At 38.3% G+C, this 18,105-nt stretch overlaps 1 protein-coding gene across 1 annotated transcript in view; it reads right to left on the bottom strand.

The window, feature by feature from the left end:
• The window catches only part of LOC119775791 (gamma-aminobutyric acid receptor subunit rho-3-like), a 61,051-nt gene that overhangs the window by 367 nt on the left and 42,579 nt on the right, over positions 1-18,105 (bottom strand). The window contains exons 5-10 of the mRNA XM_038273871.1: positions 17,130-17,212; positions 16,867-17,004; positions 4,711-4,863; positions 3,233-3,294; positions 1,648-1,779; positions 1-150 (exon numbers count right to left, since the gene is read on the bottom strand). The exon at positions 1-150 is cut by the window's left edge and continues 367 nt beyond it. Coding sequence (XP_038129799.1) covers positions 1-150; positions 1,648-1,779; positions 3,233-3,294; positions 4,711-4,863; positions 16,867-17,004; positions 17,130-17,212 — 718 coding nt within the window. The remainder of the gene's footprint in view (positions 151-1,647; positions 1,780-3,232; positions 3,295-4,710; positions 4,864-16,866; positions 17,005-17,129; positions 17,213-18,105) is intronic.

Below are 18,105 nucleotides of genomic sequence, written 5' to 3'. Positions count from 1 at the left end.
GGGCCGCAGGTCTGAGTTCTGGCTCGGAGTGGTCAGAGGTTCAGTGGTCCGCGTGGGCGCCATCCGAGGGAAGGTGGTCAGCTCGATGTCGTTGTCATGGAAACAGCCATCGAAGGCCATGGCCTGACTGGCGTTGAAGGTGGAGGGGATCTGAAATCATAAGGGGGATTGTCAGGTATTCGTTAAGGTTAAATGAAAAAAACAAACAAACAACAAAACTGAAATATTCCCTCAATACATGATGATGACCTGAATTTATCACTGAAAATGACGGGAACACACAAATAACTGAATAATAAAATATTGGAATGTATATTAACTATTAGTAATCCATATTATGACCCCAAATATGTATATATGTATATATATATATATATATATATATATATATATATATATATATATATATATATATATATATATATATATATATATATATATATATATATATATATATATATATACATATACACTACAGTTCAAAAATTTGGGGTCACATTGAAATGTCCTTATTTTTGAAGGAAAAGCACTGTACTTTTCAATGAAGATAACTTTAAACTAGTCTTAACTTTAAAGAAATACACTCTATATATTGCTAATGTGGTAAATGACTATTCTAGCTGCAAATGTCTGGTTTTTGGTGCAATATCTACATAGGTGTATAGAGGCCCATTTCCAGCAACTATCACTCCAGTGTTCTAATGGTACAATGTGTTTGCTCATTGGCTCAGAAGGCTAATTGATGATTAGAAAACCCTTGTGCAATCATGTTCACACATCTGAAAACAGTTTAGCTCATTACAGAAGCTACAAAACTGACCTTCCTTTGAGCAGATTGAGTTTCTGGAGCATCACATTTATGGGGTCAATTAAACACTCAAAATGGCCAGAAAAAGAGAACTTTCGTCTGAAACTCAACAGTCTATTCTTGTTCTTAGAAATGAAGGCTATTCCATGCGAGAACTTGCTAAGAAATTTAAGATTTCCTACAACGGTGGGTACTACTCCCTTTGGAGGACAGCAAAAACAGGCTCTAAACAGAGTAGAAAAAGAACTGTAAGGCCGCGTTGCACAACTGAGCAAGAAGATAAGTACATCAGAGTCTCTAGTTTGAGAAACAGATGCCTCACAGGTCCCCAACTGGCATCTTCATTAAATAGTACCCGAAGTAGCCTGTTATTAATATATATATATATATATTTATATATGATAACTAACATTTATCTAATTCCTAATTCATTGCTGCAATTAACATTTTTGTTTTTTAAATGTGAGGATCATTTTACCTACAATTTTATACCATGACAGCAGGATTTAATATTGTATTAATATTTAATATTGTGTCAGACAGATTGTGATTTATCAAACCAACTTTAACACAAACACAGTGCAAAGAAATTAGAGTGCAAATGAACAAGAAATACAGTTAGCAGGATGATTACAGCATATCATGGAAAAAAAAGTTCTTTTTTTTTTTTTTTCCTGCTTGTAGGAATTCAAAATCATATAATTTTAAAATCAACTGTGATCCGTTTGGCCACAAGAGGGCGACATTATATACTATGATTTTGTTGCATTCTTGTTTATTTTATTTATTTATTATTATAATATTTTATTTTAAACAGCATTAAGAACCATTGCCCCCACCTTCCCCCTCCTCATCTTCCTCATCTCCTCCAGTGTGGTGCAGTAGTTTACGGCTGCATATTCGATCACAGACAGGAAGACAAACAGGAAGCTGGTCCACAGGTAGATGTCCACAGCTTTCACATATGACACCTGCAGTAAAAAGAAGCCACCACATTCAGTTTTATACAGAATTCTGTCAAATATTATTTAGACAAGAAATTAAAACTGTTTGGTTGTTTTGATCTTAAAGCCATGTGTTTTTTTATGCATGAAACAAATGCAGATGATCTATAGAGGCCTCCTGGATTCACTTCTAACTAAGACTCAGGAACTGACTTTAAAAAAAAACTCCTAAAAAAGGACATTTCATTGTTTTTGGTTAAATCATTAAAGTGTAAAGCTACAAGTTTTTTTCTGTGTCATTTGCATGGTGCTATCTTTTCTGCATTTTTTCAAATCTTTTTTTTGTTCCTCTAGAAACCTGCTATACGTTCAGGTGGGGTGAATCCAGACACTGGTGTAGGGAGTAAAGCTCTGAGCTACAACACAAGAAACATCCTAAAATCCATCCAGACCACTGATCTCTGTTTATTGCTGATTGCCCAAAAAAAGTGAAGCCACAGTCCGCATTACTGGTACTCCCCAGTCCCAGGGAGACGCGCAATAAAATGCCTTAATGTGTAGCATTTGGCTGCAAAAACAAGATATTTCACAGGTAGTTGCACAGTCAGTGTCAGTGTGTGCAAACATACTTGTATATATAGTTTTTTTTTTTCAAATGATCAGATTCTTGTTGTAACTAAGAGCAAAAAGCAAAATATGAACTTGATGTCGCCTGTTATTTTACCAATTGATGTCATTTTGCTGGTGTAGAAACTGAAGCTCTGTGGAGTTATTCAATTGGTTTATTAATTTAGCTCTATTGTTAATCTGTCAGAATTAAAATCTAATGCACAGACAGAATATAAAAGTATATGGTATCATGCATGCACAATTTGCAAATAGAAAAATACTATAGCATTAACATACATGCACTTGTTATTCAGTCTGTATGTAAAACCTTTATATTATATGTAAGAAGTAATTACCATAACAATGTAATAAATACATGTATATTACATGAACATAATCAGTTTAGCACTTTTGGCACATCTGTAATATTATGCTCCATTAGCACATTCATCTTATTGTGATTAATTTGTATAATATGTTATATTACATGATTTAGAGAATTAATTGACTTCATGCTGACTATGCAATGTGATGTGCCTATTTTTTATTATAAGTTAAAGTAATCTATTTATGCAATGAAACAGCCAGTGTGTGTCAAATTGATAAACGTATCTTTACTTTAAAAGTCTTAAGTCCCCCTGAAAATGAGAACATCATTGTTGTTAGATGCTGTAGCGCACGGATTGTTTACATAGTGACCGGTCTAACTAGGGAGTACCAATATGGCAGCTGGTGGCTTCACTTTAACCCCTTACTACCAACGAGCAATCAGCAATCCAGTGAATAAATAGAGCTCAGTGATTGGGACAGGGAACAGCTGTATTAGAGGAGGAGCATGTCTGTTGAGCAGGAGTCCAAAGCCAGCTGTTACCTGAGGCATGGATGAGGACACTCCTGTGATGATGGTGGACATGGTGAGGACAGTGGTTATACCTGCAGGAGGACACAGCAAACACAGCTCATCATTCAGGCCTCGGACATTTCCACAAAAGTCAGGCAGAGGGCGCTGTGGTCTGGCACAACACATGTTTGACATGTAGTATCAAAAGGAGGAGAAGGTTAATGTAAACACCGTCTTTTCTAACACCACAAACTATTTAATTGTTTATCAAATAGATCTATAATATGGCTTTTGTTGTTTTTTGGTGATTTTACATGAGATTTTCCCCTAGAATATCTGGCAACAACACAACCTTTTTAGCCAATACATTTTTTTTTTATTATTTGACAGTAAGAATGTACAATAATTAGTTTTGCTTCACGGAATTAGCCAAAAATCTAGTTTTCACCTGTTATTCCTGGACAGATTTAAAATTATCTACCTAAAAATAACCAAATATCAAAAGATTACAGGCCTGAAACACAAATATAAAAAGCAATAAAACCTATTTGTAAATACAATGAAAACAAATGGCTATATCGGTCTCCACCAAGTGACGTCAATTGTTTACCTCGGTCGCGGTACATTACGCCTTTTCCACCTAAAATGGCGTCTTAGCAACAAATGTCACGTGACTGGCGGAGACCGATTTTCCTAAATCCGCCCCTGTTTTCAGGCTTATGTTAACTGTAATGACTTATCTTGGACAGGCTGCTATGTAAACAGGCCTTTAGTCCTTCGTTTAGCTATGCTGCGGTTGTTTACACTACACCTTTTCCAACTAAAATGGCGTCTTAGCAACAAAAGTCACGTGACTGGCGGAGACCGATTAGAGATACTGGCAAAAAACAACAACAACAAAAAACAAAAAAAGAAATTATAAAGCTTATTTGCACAGCAGAGATGAGCAGCAGTAAAGTTGGTTGAGGACAGATACTTCATCTTATTAATGCTGTCATGTCTGATGTATTACGAACCAAATGCTAAAAAAATATAAAAGAATAATTGTATTAATGTAACAAACTATTGAGTCAAGTACATAACAATGTGCACACAGGGTAATAAACTACTATATTTGTTCACCTTATTTTTGATTACTTTCCAATTACCTTAGAAGACTCGGTCAAATAATATTCTTCTGTTATGGAAATTATACACACACAGCAGCAAATATTTACATACAAATTATTAGCTGCATGATGCATATTATTCCCTGACTGAATAAATAATTGTCCAATATTTACAGCATCTGTTTTAGATCAGCAAACAGTCCAAAATTCATGACAATATTTTAACCCTCTACAGATTATGATTGTCTTTGTTGGTTTAAATCAAACACTAAAAACAATAAAAGCAGGTAATTACAACAACTTACAGATAAAAAAAAAGAGTTTTTAAATCAATTATTATAATTCTTATAATTCTGAATTTTCGGGGTATGGTTAAAATCAGGATAATCCAAGAGTTACCAAGAGACACGCGGGCAGGAACGGCTCTCCTGTCGATCCAGAAGGACACCCAGGAGAGGACGACCATCAGCATGGTGGGGAAGTAGGTCTGCAGCATGAAGAAGAAGATGTGCCGCCGCAGGATGAAGTTAATGAAGAGCCGGTTGTACCAACCTGGAGACACAGAGAACGAGTTTTATTTCACCTGCTTGGTAAAAACTGGCAGCATTCCCAACAAATATGTGACAGGATCTGAGTGTCCGTTGAACGTATAGATGTTAAAGTTCATTTAAAGGAAAACCAGATTGTATCATTTAGAACAACATGCATCCACGTAAACAGTCAGAGTGTGTTCAAAAACAGCCTGAGTTAGACGTATGGATCACGAAGGACCAGAACCAGCAGCCTGTCTGGTTATTCTGCCAATGACTGAAATAGAGTCATACCCTCCTAGGATGAAATGTGCAGTGGGAAAAAATGTATTCAACTATTCACCCTAGTTAAATAAACGGAGATAATTGGATTTTACTCAGTCAGCACTTTGTTTTCTTATCTTTTCAAAGAGAGAACAGTCATACAGCCCTTGTGGCTCAGTAATCAGCCCTGTTCTGACTAGACAGAGTTTGTCTCCCTTACTTAAGTTGACTGTGAGGTTGTGTCAAAGTCATAACAAATTACACACACTTTGAAAACTTCGAGAAACAATTTGGCTTGTCGTGGGAATGAGCATTTTTTGTCTAAAACCACCCCTCATTCAGACAGCCTTGGAGGTGAAACAAACTGAGTAAAAACATTTTTTCACTGGATAAAGAGCATAACTAAATATATAAGACAAGAGAAATTTAAATTTTCCGACCTAAAATGCTTTCAAAGAGATGCTTTTTGTAGCTCCTACCAACATCAGTCTAAAGTAGTCTCTGAATTCTTGGTATTTCTGGTATGTTTTGGTAGCCTGGGTGCCATTCCGAACTTAGTCCCGCCCACAAGGTTTGAGTTCGGGGAAGTTCGGTCTGGCTCTGCTCCATAGTAGCGCGAGTATGATCGCCCACCCTCTGGCGATCCAATCAAATTGTCAGGGCGGGCTTTATACGATGATGGACAGATGATCAACAGTAACGTAATCAACCATGTCACCAAAGCGCGCTTGGGTGACAACAACAATGGCTGCCGCTGGCGAGTTGGGGTGAGTAGATTCTGCTATTAGGTCTGTTCTAGAAGATATCGACAGCAAATTAATTTTAAAAGAGGAACAGAGAAACGCGATCAAGGCTCATCTTCTTATTCTAGGCGTGCAACTGCACGCTTTGATTTTTATTGACAACAACTATGCCTCGCTTAACATACGTCACGCACTCCGTTGCTCTTATTGGTTGTAGGTCTATCCAATTGAGTGCAGAGGCCTTTTTTTCCTGGTTCGTTCGAAACACGCCCCATAATCACAGCTCTATGGAGCAGCATCAGACTCATATTCTGACTAGAATTGAGTAGGACTACGTCAGGCTAATGTTTTGGCTCACTTCCATATAGGAAGTGTCCTGCTGCAGGAAAGTATTCCCAAACCATGACAGCTCCACCTCCATGCTGCACAGCTGGTGTACAGTTGTCTTATCTTCTTTACACGCTTGTCTTTACAGGCGGCTGCAGCTTCTCTATAAAATGAGAATAAATTCTATTCTATTGGTATTCTCTTATATCTTGACTTTTGCAACAAAGAACACATTATGGGGACTTCCGGGTATGACCGCAAGGTAGAAGGTCGCGTTCGACGCTGCTCCTGACAAAAATCCTGAAAATTCCCTTTTAAAAATCACTGAACGCTACAACCAAGGTAACTGAGTTTGATTTTGGTGACATTATGCCAGGCCCTGGAAGAATGAGTAAAGATCAGTCAAAAACAACTATGCAATCCAAGCTGACGAACTTCGGACCGCAAAACGTGGAGCTTAGCTCAAACGAGGCTAGCAAAAAAGTTAGCAAGGAGCCGAGCAGCAACAAGGGCGTTGATGAAGAGCTAGCAGATAACAGCGGCGAAATAAATAACTCACTCGGCGACAAGGCAGATATACTTGGAGCAATTAGTAGCTTAAAGTCTGAGTTTTCTGGAAGATTTGATGGTGTTATGACGGCCATAGAAGCAGTGAGGAAAGAAGTGGGTAAGTGGGGAACTTTTCCCCAGCAAGGAACTTTGTCTACAAAAAGACAAAACAACGGGGTCGAAATTTTTAAAAAAATTTTAAGACCCTTTGGAAGAAACGAAAAAGCAAGGGAGGAAAAGATATCGAAAATGGAAATGAAACCCTCGCCTCAAAACCTTAAATTGTGTAATCTCCCCCGGGGCACAAAAGGGCCCGAGGGCCTGTGTTTTTAGAAAGTTTGGTTACCAAAGTTTTGGGAGATACCTGCTCTGAAAAGGGTTCCGCTGTTTCCGGGAAAAGCCCCCCCCGCGTTGGACCGAAAAAAACCCAAAGGGGGGGGGGCACCCCCCAAGAACCGTAATTGGGGAGTTTCCTTTAATTTTAAAATTCGGGGGGTTCTGAACCCAAAGAAAGAAAAATTAAAAAATATTTTTTAAAGGGGGGGAACCATCGAATTTTGGTTAAACCCAGGGTCGCAAGGGAAAAACCCCACACGCAACAATACAAATAGCCCCGCAACGCCTCCGCAAACTGGGACGAACAACGCATAAACCCTCCGCAAACTGGGGGCAACAAAACCAAGGGGAAACTTTTCAATTTAACAAAAACCAAAAGGGCCCAAAACTCGCCCGATGGGATTCAGAAGAGACAGATAAGTGAAAATGGGAGTGACAGAACAATCCCACACGGGTGGAAGGGAAAACGTTGATGCGTCTTTTGCTAAAAATACCTTTTTTTTAGAACATCACTATGTTGCTTTGGTAAAACCGGGGGTTTTGCCCCCGTTTTTATTCTTTTTGTTTTTTTTATATAATTCCCTTTATATTTCCCTAGATTAAAAATTTCTTTTAAATGATGTTCAAACCTTTCTAATACACTTTACTAGGGGCCCCCCCTTAAAATTTTTAAAAGGGATTTTAGCCTGTTGGAAATGCGGGAAAAATCAAATACAATACAAAATTTTTTTATTTTTAGTTTTTTTTGGGGGGAGTTAAGAATAGGGGAGAAAAGATCATGGGGAAATCTAAAGGGTATCAAGGTTTTGGGGAAGGAATTTAGTGGGGGGCCGGGAACCGTTTTGGTTTGGGAAAAAGGGGGTTTTGGGTTTGGGTTCGGGGTAGTTCGGGTTGTGGGTTTATTTTAAACCGGGTTCCTGTTGTTTTTGTTCCCCCCTCTTGGCCCATATTTTTTAATTACCCATCAGTGTTTTTTAAAAAAGTTGACATGAGCGGGGGACGGGGAAATTAAAATTCACACCCCGGAACTGAAAGGGGGCTTACATAAAAAAAAAAAAAATAAAACCCAAGTCATGAAAAAAACCTAAAAAGATTTAAACTCTAAAATAGTATTTTTAAAAGAAACCCATCCTTGGGGGAAAGAAAAAAAAAATTGCTAGGGGGAGGGGGGGGGTTTTATTTTTGGGCGGGCCCATTTACTTCAAAGCCATGGGGAAAATAAACCCTAATTCAAAAACCCCACCCTTTTTCCTGTGACCTTTTTTTTAAAAAAAAAATTTGGGATATCTGATCATCCGGGGCCAAACTTACAAAAACACAAATTTAGTAAAGGGCCCTAGGCCCAAATTCTGATGTTTGGTGTTTTTTTTATACAAAATTTTTCTTACCCTTTAAACCCTTTGACAGGAAAAAACTTTATGGGGGGCGACTGGCCCGGGGGTTTTGGGGACCCCTTTTTTGGACGGGGGCTTCGGAGCGGGACCAGACGAAACAGCAGAAGCGGGGAAAAACGATATGAAAATTTTAAAGAAAGAATTAAATTTACTTGAAATTTTTTGGGACTTTTAAAAACCCTTTACGAAATGGGTCTACTCATGCCATTCAAAAAAACATTTAATTTTACTCCCGCATAACTATTTTTTTGTTTTCCCAAAGGGAATTACCCCCTCAAAAAATCTGATTGTTGCTATGATGCATACTAATATGGATCCCCGCTCCTGTAATTTACTATACTTTAATAATACCCTGTTGAGAAGACCCCCCCCATGGTGCTTAAAACCCCAAAAAAAGGCTGAAAGGGGGAAAAATTTTTTAAAATACTTGGAGAAAAAAAAAGATAAATTTTCAGAAATCAAAACCACAAAAACCTCGCCGGGGTTTTAAAAAGGGGGGGGACGTTTTAAAGGCTTGTCTGGGGGTTTTACAAAATTATTACCCCCCCCCTCAAAAATCTAAAAAAAAAGTAAAGCAGACAACAATTAAATCCAAGATCAAAAACTAAGCTAAAAACTTTTAAAAAATAGCAACGAAAAAATAAAAAGAATTGCTGTTTTTAAAAAGCACAATATAAAAAAGAATCTGCAGACAGAGCGCCCTCCCGTTTTCTAAAATTTAAAACAATCATTCTATGAACAAGGAAAAAACAAGGAAAATCCCTTTGGGAAGGCAAATAAAACAAATGGAAGTGCAAAAAAAAAAATAACCTCTTCTTAAAGTAAAGGGGAAACTTTAGTAACCCCCAAACAAAATTTAAAAGAAATTTTTGACCAAAACTAAAGAAAAGGCGTATGATTTTTCCAAGACCCCCTCAAATATCCCCGGGAAAATGGAAAAATTTTTTTTAAATAAGCTAATATTCCCTCAAAGATAATTTATAGAGAACAATTGGAAGCAAAATCACAAAAGAAAAAGCGGGTAAGGCTATTGACTAAAAAAGGCCTGGGAAAAAGCTGGGCCATGGGTTCCCTATAACTTTTAAAAAAAATTTAAAAAAACAAATTTAAAAATTTTTTAATTTGAGATGTTTTTCAGGGGGCATAGTAATGGGGTTACCAAAATCTATGCAAAGGGGCTTTAATCTTGGGCTACCCAACCTGGGGGAAAACCCCGCAATAAATGGGAAAACATGAGGCCAATAAGTTTTTCTTAAAAGCTGACCCCCAAAAAACTCTGTTTAAATTTTTAGCAATACGCTTACAAAAAATCACTTCCTTCAGTGATACAACAGGGGCCCAAAAAGGTTTTATTTTGGGACGGGCAAGGGGGCCGGGGGGGGACAATGTGGGGAGGCTTCTAAAAAATTTTTCAAGGCTTTGGGGGTAAAACAGGTGCACTTCTTTCTCAATCCGAGGAAAACGTTCGACCGAGGGCGGGGGGAATGGGCCCAAACATTTAACCCTCTTAAAAAATCGTTTGGGGGGGGGGATGGGGAAAATTTTTTAAAAAAATGGATTCACTTATTTTTAAAATTTAAAAACCCCAAAGCAAAATATTAACAAATAAGAATGTGTCTAAAAAAACCAAATTTTTTATCAACGAGGGGTTTTCGTCAAGTTTTCCCTTTTTTCCCCTTTTTATTTTCATTAGCATTGGAAACCCCTTTTTCATAGCTTAAGGGGCCCATAAATCTAAAGCTGGCATTACAATTTTGACAAGTAGAACACAAACTTTTTTTTATATTTCCCGATGACATAAAACTTGTTCATTTCAAAAATTTAAAAAAGTTATTTCCAAATTTGCTTAAATTTTTTAGAGGAACCCTTTTTCATATTTCAGGGTAAAATAAAATAAAGCTAAATCTTTAAATTTCAATTTTTTGGGTGAAAAAAAAATGTCCCCGGAATAATTTTAGAGTTCAAGGGTTTTTAAGAAATTTTTCTTTTTGGAAAAACAAATATTTTCAAATCTAATATGAATTTTTAAAAAGAACTTTTTAGTGGGTTTTAAAAAAAAAATCCCCTGAAAGTATTAATAGATGGATGCCCCTTCCCTTATCATTGATTGGCAGGATCAACACCTTCAAAATGAATATGCTTCCAAAAATACTGTATATTTTTCAGAATGTCCCCCTGCCGCCTCCTGCAAACTGGTTTGATGATTTTAGGAAGTTATTTGTTGGGTTTTTGTGGCAAAATAAACGGCCCAGGGTTAGATTGTCGCTCCTACACTTACCTCATAAGAAGGGAGGACTAGGGTGTCCGAATATGAGGTGGTATTACTGGGCAACCCAACTTAGGACTATTAGATATTACTTTAATGCCAGGGATGCCCCTCAGTGGACAGAAATGGAATCTGATTCTGTAACTCCACCTTTGCCTTTATACATTTTTTCTGATTCGGTCTCAAGACTGTTGGGAAGAACAGTTAATCCTATTGTTAAAAACATGATCAAAATATGGTATGACGTAAAGAAATTCATAAAAAGAACCAGTTATACTCTCACAGTTTACTCCTATATGGGGAAACCAAGATTTTACTCCTGGAAGAGCAGACTCTGTATTTAAGCAGTGGGCCTTAAAGGGAATAGATAAGATTCATGATTTGTATCAAGCAAATTCGACTTACATGATGTCTTTTGAGGAACTCAGGCAGAAATTTAATATAGATAAAAAATACTTCTTCAAATACCTTCAGCTCAGAAGCTACATTAGGACAAAAAACAAAGATTTGTCCAAGCCACCAAAGTCCCAGTTAGAGGAAATTGTTTGCAAGTATAGCACAAGTAAAGGTGCGATTTCAGAATACTATAACTTTATGGTTTTGAATTCATCAGAGGATTCAACACGGAAACTAGAAGCCTGGAAATTAGACCTGGGAATAAACCTGTCACTGGAAGATTGGCAGTCTGTCTGTGCAAAGGCTCAAAAGCAAACTGTTAACTCTCAATTCAATTCAATTCAATTCAGTTTATTTATATAGCGCCAAATTCACAACACATGTCATCTCAAGGCACTTTACAGTTCAACCAGATCATACAGTCAAATTGATACAAAGTTTTCTATCTAAGGAAAACCAGTTGATTGCATTGACTCATTGACTCAAATACAATCCCCCACACTAAGCATGCTTGTAGCGACAGTGGAGAGGAAAAACTCCCTTTTAACAGGAAGAAACCTCCAGCAGAACCAGGCTCAGTGTGAGCGGCCATCTGCCGAGGCCGACTGGGGTTCAAGGAGACAGAAGCAGAGATACAAAAAGCAGCTGTAAAAGGCGGCCCCGTCCAGGAAACACACAGCCAGGCAGACGAGCTCCAAGGCAGCTCCCATGCCAGAGGACGAAGAGAGCACATCCAGCCAGTCACGGTCAGAGAAACAGGACCACACTGGAAAACAGGCCGATCTCCAACATCTATTAACAAGGGTGTTGATAGAAGCAGCACAGCTGATGTTTTTTTCCAGGATGACGTCACAGCCAAACAGGAACAGACGAGGCAAAGCTACTCTGAGGAAAAGCAGAGAGAGCAGAAGGTTAGAGATTGAACTAACAGATTCTGCAGAATAGGAGAACAGAGAGAGAATGAAGCAGAATGATGAAATGGGGGTCCCTATGTCCTCCAAAAGTCTAAGCCTATAGCAGCATAACTATAGAGATAGCTCAGGATAACCTGAGCCACCCTAACTATAAGCTTTATCAAAAAGGAAAGTTTGAAGCCTAGCCTTAAAAGTAGACAGGGTGTCTGCCTCACGGACTAAAACTGGTAGTTGGTTCCACAGGAGAGGAGCCTAATAACTAAAAGATCTGCCTCCCATTCTACTTTTAGAAATTCTAGGAACCACTAGTAAACCTGCAGATTGAGAGCGAAGTGCTCTGTTAGGAACATAAGGAACAATCAGATCTCTGATATAAGATGGAGCTTGGCCATTTAAGGCTTTATATGTGAGAAGGAGGATTTTAAATTCTATTCTTGATTTAACAGGAAGCCAATGAAGAGAAGCCAGGATAGGAGAGATATGATCTCTCTTTTTCATTTTCATTAGAACTCTGGCTGCAGCATTTTGGATCAGCTGAAGGCTTTTAACTACAGCTTGTGGACTTCCTGATAGTAAAGAATTACAATAGTCCAGCCTTGAAGTAACAAATGCATGGACTAGTTTCTCAGCATCACCCCTGGACAGGATATTTCTAATTTTTGCAATGTTCCTCAGATGAAAGAAGGAAATTCTAGAAACCTCTTTGATATGGGATTTAAATGACAGGTCCTGATCAAACATAACACCAAGATTTTTTACTTTATTATCTGAAATCAGTTTAATCCCATCCAAATGAAGTAACTGGCTAATCAGTTTCTTTTTCAGAGACTCTGGTCCAAAGACTATAACTTCTGTTTTGTCTGCATTCAGAAGCAGAAAGTTAAGAGTCATCCAGGTTTTTATGTCTTCAAGACATGCCTGTAATCTATGTAATGGGTTAGCTTCATCTGGATTTATAGACAGATATAGCTGGGTATCATCAGCGTAACAGTGGAAATTAATCCCATGCTGTCTAATAATTCTACCAATTGGGAGCATGTATAAAGTAAAGAGAATTGGTCCTAGCACTGATCCCTGTGGTACTCCACAGGTAACCTTTGAGCGTGTTGAAGATCTATCATTAACATGAACAAACTGAATTCGATCAGAAAGATAAGATTTAAACCAGTCTAGTGCTGTTCCTTTAATTCCAACAAAATATTCAAGTCTTTCTAAAAGAATATTATGGTCAACTGTATCAAATGCAGCACTAAGATCCAACAGGACGAGCACAGATACAAGTCCATTATCTGAGGCCATGAGAATATCATTAGTGACTTTCACCAGAGCTGTTTCAGTGCTATGATGAGCTCTAAAGCCAGACTGAAACTCTTCAAAAAGTTCATTATGGTGGAAGTGATCGCAAACTTGTTTGGCAACTACTTTCTCAAGAATTTTGGATAAGAAAGGAAGATTGGATATAGGTCTATAATTGACCAAGTCATCTGGGTCAAGAGACGGTTTCTTAAGCAGAGGTTTAATTACAGCAATCTTAAAAGCTTTAGGTACATATCCCTGTAACAGAGATAGATTAATCACATCTAAAATGGAGGAGGAGATCAAAGGGAATACCTCCTTAAATAACCTGGTTGGAACTGGATCTAACATACAAGTTGAAGGCTTAGATGAAGACAATAATTTTGCTAATTCAGAGAGTTCAACTGGATCAAAGCAGTCTAAACCCGGTTCAGATTCCATGACTACCTCAGGTACAATCGCGGATAGAGGAGTGCTTATGATCTTATTTTTAATAAGATCAATCTTATTTATAAAGAATCCCATAAAATCATTGCTGCTAAGAGCAGGTGGAATGGACGGTTCAACAGAGCTATGGCTCTGGGTGAGTTTGGCAACTGTATTAAAAAGAAATCTAGGATTATTCTTATTCTCCTCTATTAATGAGGAGAAGTATGCTGCTCTTGCTTTACAAAGAGTCCTCTTATACAGCAGTAAACCATTTTTCAAGACTAGGAAGGACTCCCGCAGGCCTGTGGAGCGATATTTTCTCTCCAGTTTCCTAGCATTTTGCTTCAAAGTACGCAGCTCTGCATTAAACCAAGGAGCAAGCTTTCTATTTTTAACGGTTTTCATTTTCAAAGGAGCTGCGTTGTCTAAGGCAATACGCAGAGAACTAGCAACCCCATCAACAAAATCATCAACCTGTGAAGGGGAATAAGCTAAGCTTTTGCACTCTGCAGCACTGCTCAGTGACACAGAGCAGAGAGAAAGTGAAGCAGATTCTTTAAAATTTATAACTGCACTATCTGATAAAGATCTACTAAAATTGAACCTTCTTTTGGGGGAGGAGAACTCTGTTAAAGTAATCCTGAAGGTTATTAGAAAGTGGTCAGAGAGGACAGGGTTGTGAGGAAATACTGTTATTTCTTCACATTCTATGCCGTATGTCAGCACAAGATCCAAAGTATGAAGATGAGAATGTGTGGGACTATTCACATTTTGAACAAAGCCAATAGTGTCTAAGATAGTATTAAAGGCTGCTCTTAAGCTATCGCCTTCAATGTCAGCATGGATGTTAAAATCTCCCACTATGATGACCCTGTCAGTATTTAATACCAAATCAGAAAGGAACTCTGAAAACTCATCTAAAAATTCAGAGTAAGGACCTGGTGGACGATACAAAGTTACAAAAAGAATAGGTTTTCTTGCCTTGAAATTTGGATCAGGGAAATTAAGGGTTAAATGTTCAAAAGAGTTGTAGGAATTAATTGTTTTGGGAGTAATCAGTAAGTCAGACTCGAAGATTGTTGCTACTCCTCCTCCTCGCCCAGAACTTCTGGGGATGTGAAAATTTAAATAGCTTGAAGGAGTTGCCTCATTTATGCTCACATAATCCTCTTGCTGCAGCCAGGTTTCTGTAAGGCAAAACAAGTCAATGTGATTATCACAAATCAAGTCATTAACTAGTAGACTTTTAGAGGAAAGCGATCTTATGTTAAACAGACCGCATTTAATTGTTTTAACTTTTTCCCCAATTGGAGTTATTTTGATTTTAATTAGATTATCATGATTTACTCCTTTGGGAATCTTTGCTAATTTATTAGATTTTGGTCGTGGGCAAGACACTGTCTGGATGGAGTAAAGAGTGGGTAACAGTAGAGAAGCTGCAGAGATGTGTGTTAAACTCTCGCTTAAGGTTACTGCAATACAAATGGTTAATGCGAATCTATATTACACCAGTCAATTTAAATAGGTACAACCCTAATATACCAGATGTATGCACAAAATGTTTAGAAGAAAAGGGGACTTTGTTTCATTGTATTTGGAAATGTACGGAAATTCAAAACTTTTGGAAAGCCATAAGAAGAACTTTGGAACACCTTGTCTCTAAAGTTGTTGCACTTGATCCTGCTTTTCTAATTTTAGGTTTGTACCCTAAAAATACTTTGTTTACCAAAAGTGAAGAATTGTTGATTGATATATGTCTACTACAGGCTAAAAGGCTGATAGCACTATCCTGGAAGAGAACAACAGGACCAGGTATCAACCAATGGATTAAGCAAATGCTGAAGACTTTACCTCTGGAACGCATAACGTATCTCCAGAAAGGGAAAAGCGATCTATTTGAAAACATTTGGAGACCCTTCCTGAATTTTGTTGAAGGAGTGGACATATCTCACAATGACGAAACCAGTTAGAGACAAGTTTAATGTCAAAACACAATGTGCAACAAGGGAGCCTCAACAGTGGACTATTTTCTCCTGTATACTTAAAGGAGTCTATGCAGATATGTATCTAAGAGGGTGTTCGTAGGTCCTGTTTACTGTACTGGTTATGTGGCAGGTGTATCTGTAAAAAAAAAAATACAATAAAATTTTTGTTGGAAAAAAAAAAAAAGAACACATTATGTCCGAGGTCTTTGCATCTACTATATAAAATGCTGGTAATGCCATATATGACATACTTTGGCAAGATATGGGTGAAAACATGAATCAATCATACAGCCAGTTATCTCTGATCTTAGTTTGTTTTTTTGTTTTCGTTAAGAAATCTTTGAAAAAAAAATATATAAGTCCCTTTATTTTGCCACAATGGGGGAATTCTCTCTCTGTATTTAACCCATCTCCTTGGGGAGCAGTGGGCTGCCCATTGTGCGGCGCCTGGGTAGCAGTGTGGGGTTAAGGGTTTTGCTCAGGAACCCAAAATCAGTCTGTGGGGATTGAACTGGGTATTTGCAAGCTTCTCAGAGCACAACCACACTGCTCTAACCACTAGGCCAACACTCCAACCACTGGTCTTGTGGCTCCGGTTTCCTTTCTTCACACCTCAAATAAAAGTTAAACTTGTGCAGATTCTTGTTTAATGTTGCAGGTATCCACTTAAATACTGTAACCTATAGTTTAATGGCTTCTGTATGGATCTCTGTAAATCCCTGACCAGTCTCATAAGCTGCTCTGTCATCTGTTTGATTCTCACCATGCTGCTCATTTTAACTGGTTCAGGAGCAGCAAAGCAAATCTGTGATTTTCAAACAGGGTAAACCTCCTTCAGGGTGCTTAGTAGGGATGTTCTCATCATGAGCAGCTGATATGATCCACCTGTGTGTTGATTTAGACATTAAAAGGCAGTAAATATCAGGATATTGTATTCATTTTTTATGTATTTTTTTTTTTTTTACCAGAAATTGCACTTTTTGTTGTTACATTCTTGCATTTTTAAAAATAGATTTTTAATATCCCCATGTCAAAATATGGATACCGGTATATAGCTTTATGGCAAATAACCAGGCTGTAGTAGGGTGTCTTAATTTCTCATGAGCGATGATTCGGGTTTTTTCACCTGTGCTGCTGTAGAAGGCGAGTCCACTAGAGGCGTGGAAGTGTTCGATGAAGAACTGGGACAAGACGATCTCATCCGTCCTTAGAGAGTCATTCCCGTTCTTCCAATAAAGCATCAGATCGTTCTCATTATAAGCGTCTGTAGAGGCAGAAACACAGGAATACAAACAAGGGGAAATGCTTTGAAAGAGAGCCTGCAGTCACTGTCCTCCATCATTGGTTTAGCTCTCAAACAGGCCATGATTTGATTGGCTCGGTTCTTACAGCTCTCCAGCTCCAGCGAACAGTTCTGGGTGTCCAAAGGGAAACTGCTGAAGTCCATTGAGCAGAGAGCTGTCACCGTGACCCTGAAAACAGGCAACCACAGCTGAACACGACACTCACATTTAAAGGAATAGTACACCCAAAACATGATTAGCCTCATTTTCTCCTCACCCCATGCTGAACAACACTCTGGAGTACTTTTTTGATATCTCAAATGCATCTGGAGATCTGGGAGGCTTCTTGCTGTCTGCTGACATTCAAATAATGGAGGTCTATGGCGCCCGAGGCAGAAAGGTCCATAAAAGTCCACAGAAAACGTGTCAATATTCCTCCATACTGCTCGTCCAATGTATTCCAAGTGTCCTGAGTGGGTAGCATCCAGAATTTACTCGAAACGAAGTCATTTAGAATGTTTTTAGAGCATAAACAGTAGTGTATAGGATTTCCTGAAAGCGCGCACATGCGCGATCACGACGCTACGAAAGCCGGCAGACCAAACCAGCGCATTCAGCTCGGCAAAGAACTCATGCTCTTCCTCAACACTGAAGTCCTCAGACATTTTTCCTTTCTTGTTTCTTTCTTTGCACAGGTAAACAGCACATTTCTTCTTCTACGCTTGCATTATTGGCAGAGCAGACGCTGAATGCGCACTTTCGTCTGGTTTGGTCTGCCGGCTTCCGTAGCGTTGTGAACGCTTTTAGGAAATCCTATACACTACTGTTTATGCTCTAAAAACATTCTAAATGACTTCGTTTCGAGTAAATTCTGGATGCTACCCACTCAGGACACTTGGAATACATTGGACGAGCAGTATGGAGGAATATTGACACGTTTTTTGTGGACTTTTATGGACCTTTCTGTCTCGGGCACCATAGACCTCCATTATTTGAATGTCAGCAGACAGCAAGAAGCCTCCCAGATCTCCAGATGCATTTGAGATATCAAAAAAGTACTCCAGAGTGTTGTTCAGCATGGG

This window comes from Cyprinodon tularosa, unplaced genomic scaffold, assembly GCF_016077235.1.
Source record: "Cyprinodon tularosa strain WSP-4 unplaced genomic scaffold, ASM1607723v1 ctg895, whole genome shotgun sequence".
In the NCBI taxonomy this organism is placed as follows: Eukaryota; Metazoa; Chordata; class Actinopteri; order Cyprinodontiformes; family Cyprinodontidae; genus Cyprinodon; species Cyprinodon tularosa.
This window is presented reverse-complemented; position numbering and strand designations above follow the sequence as displayed.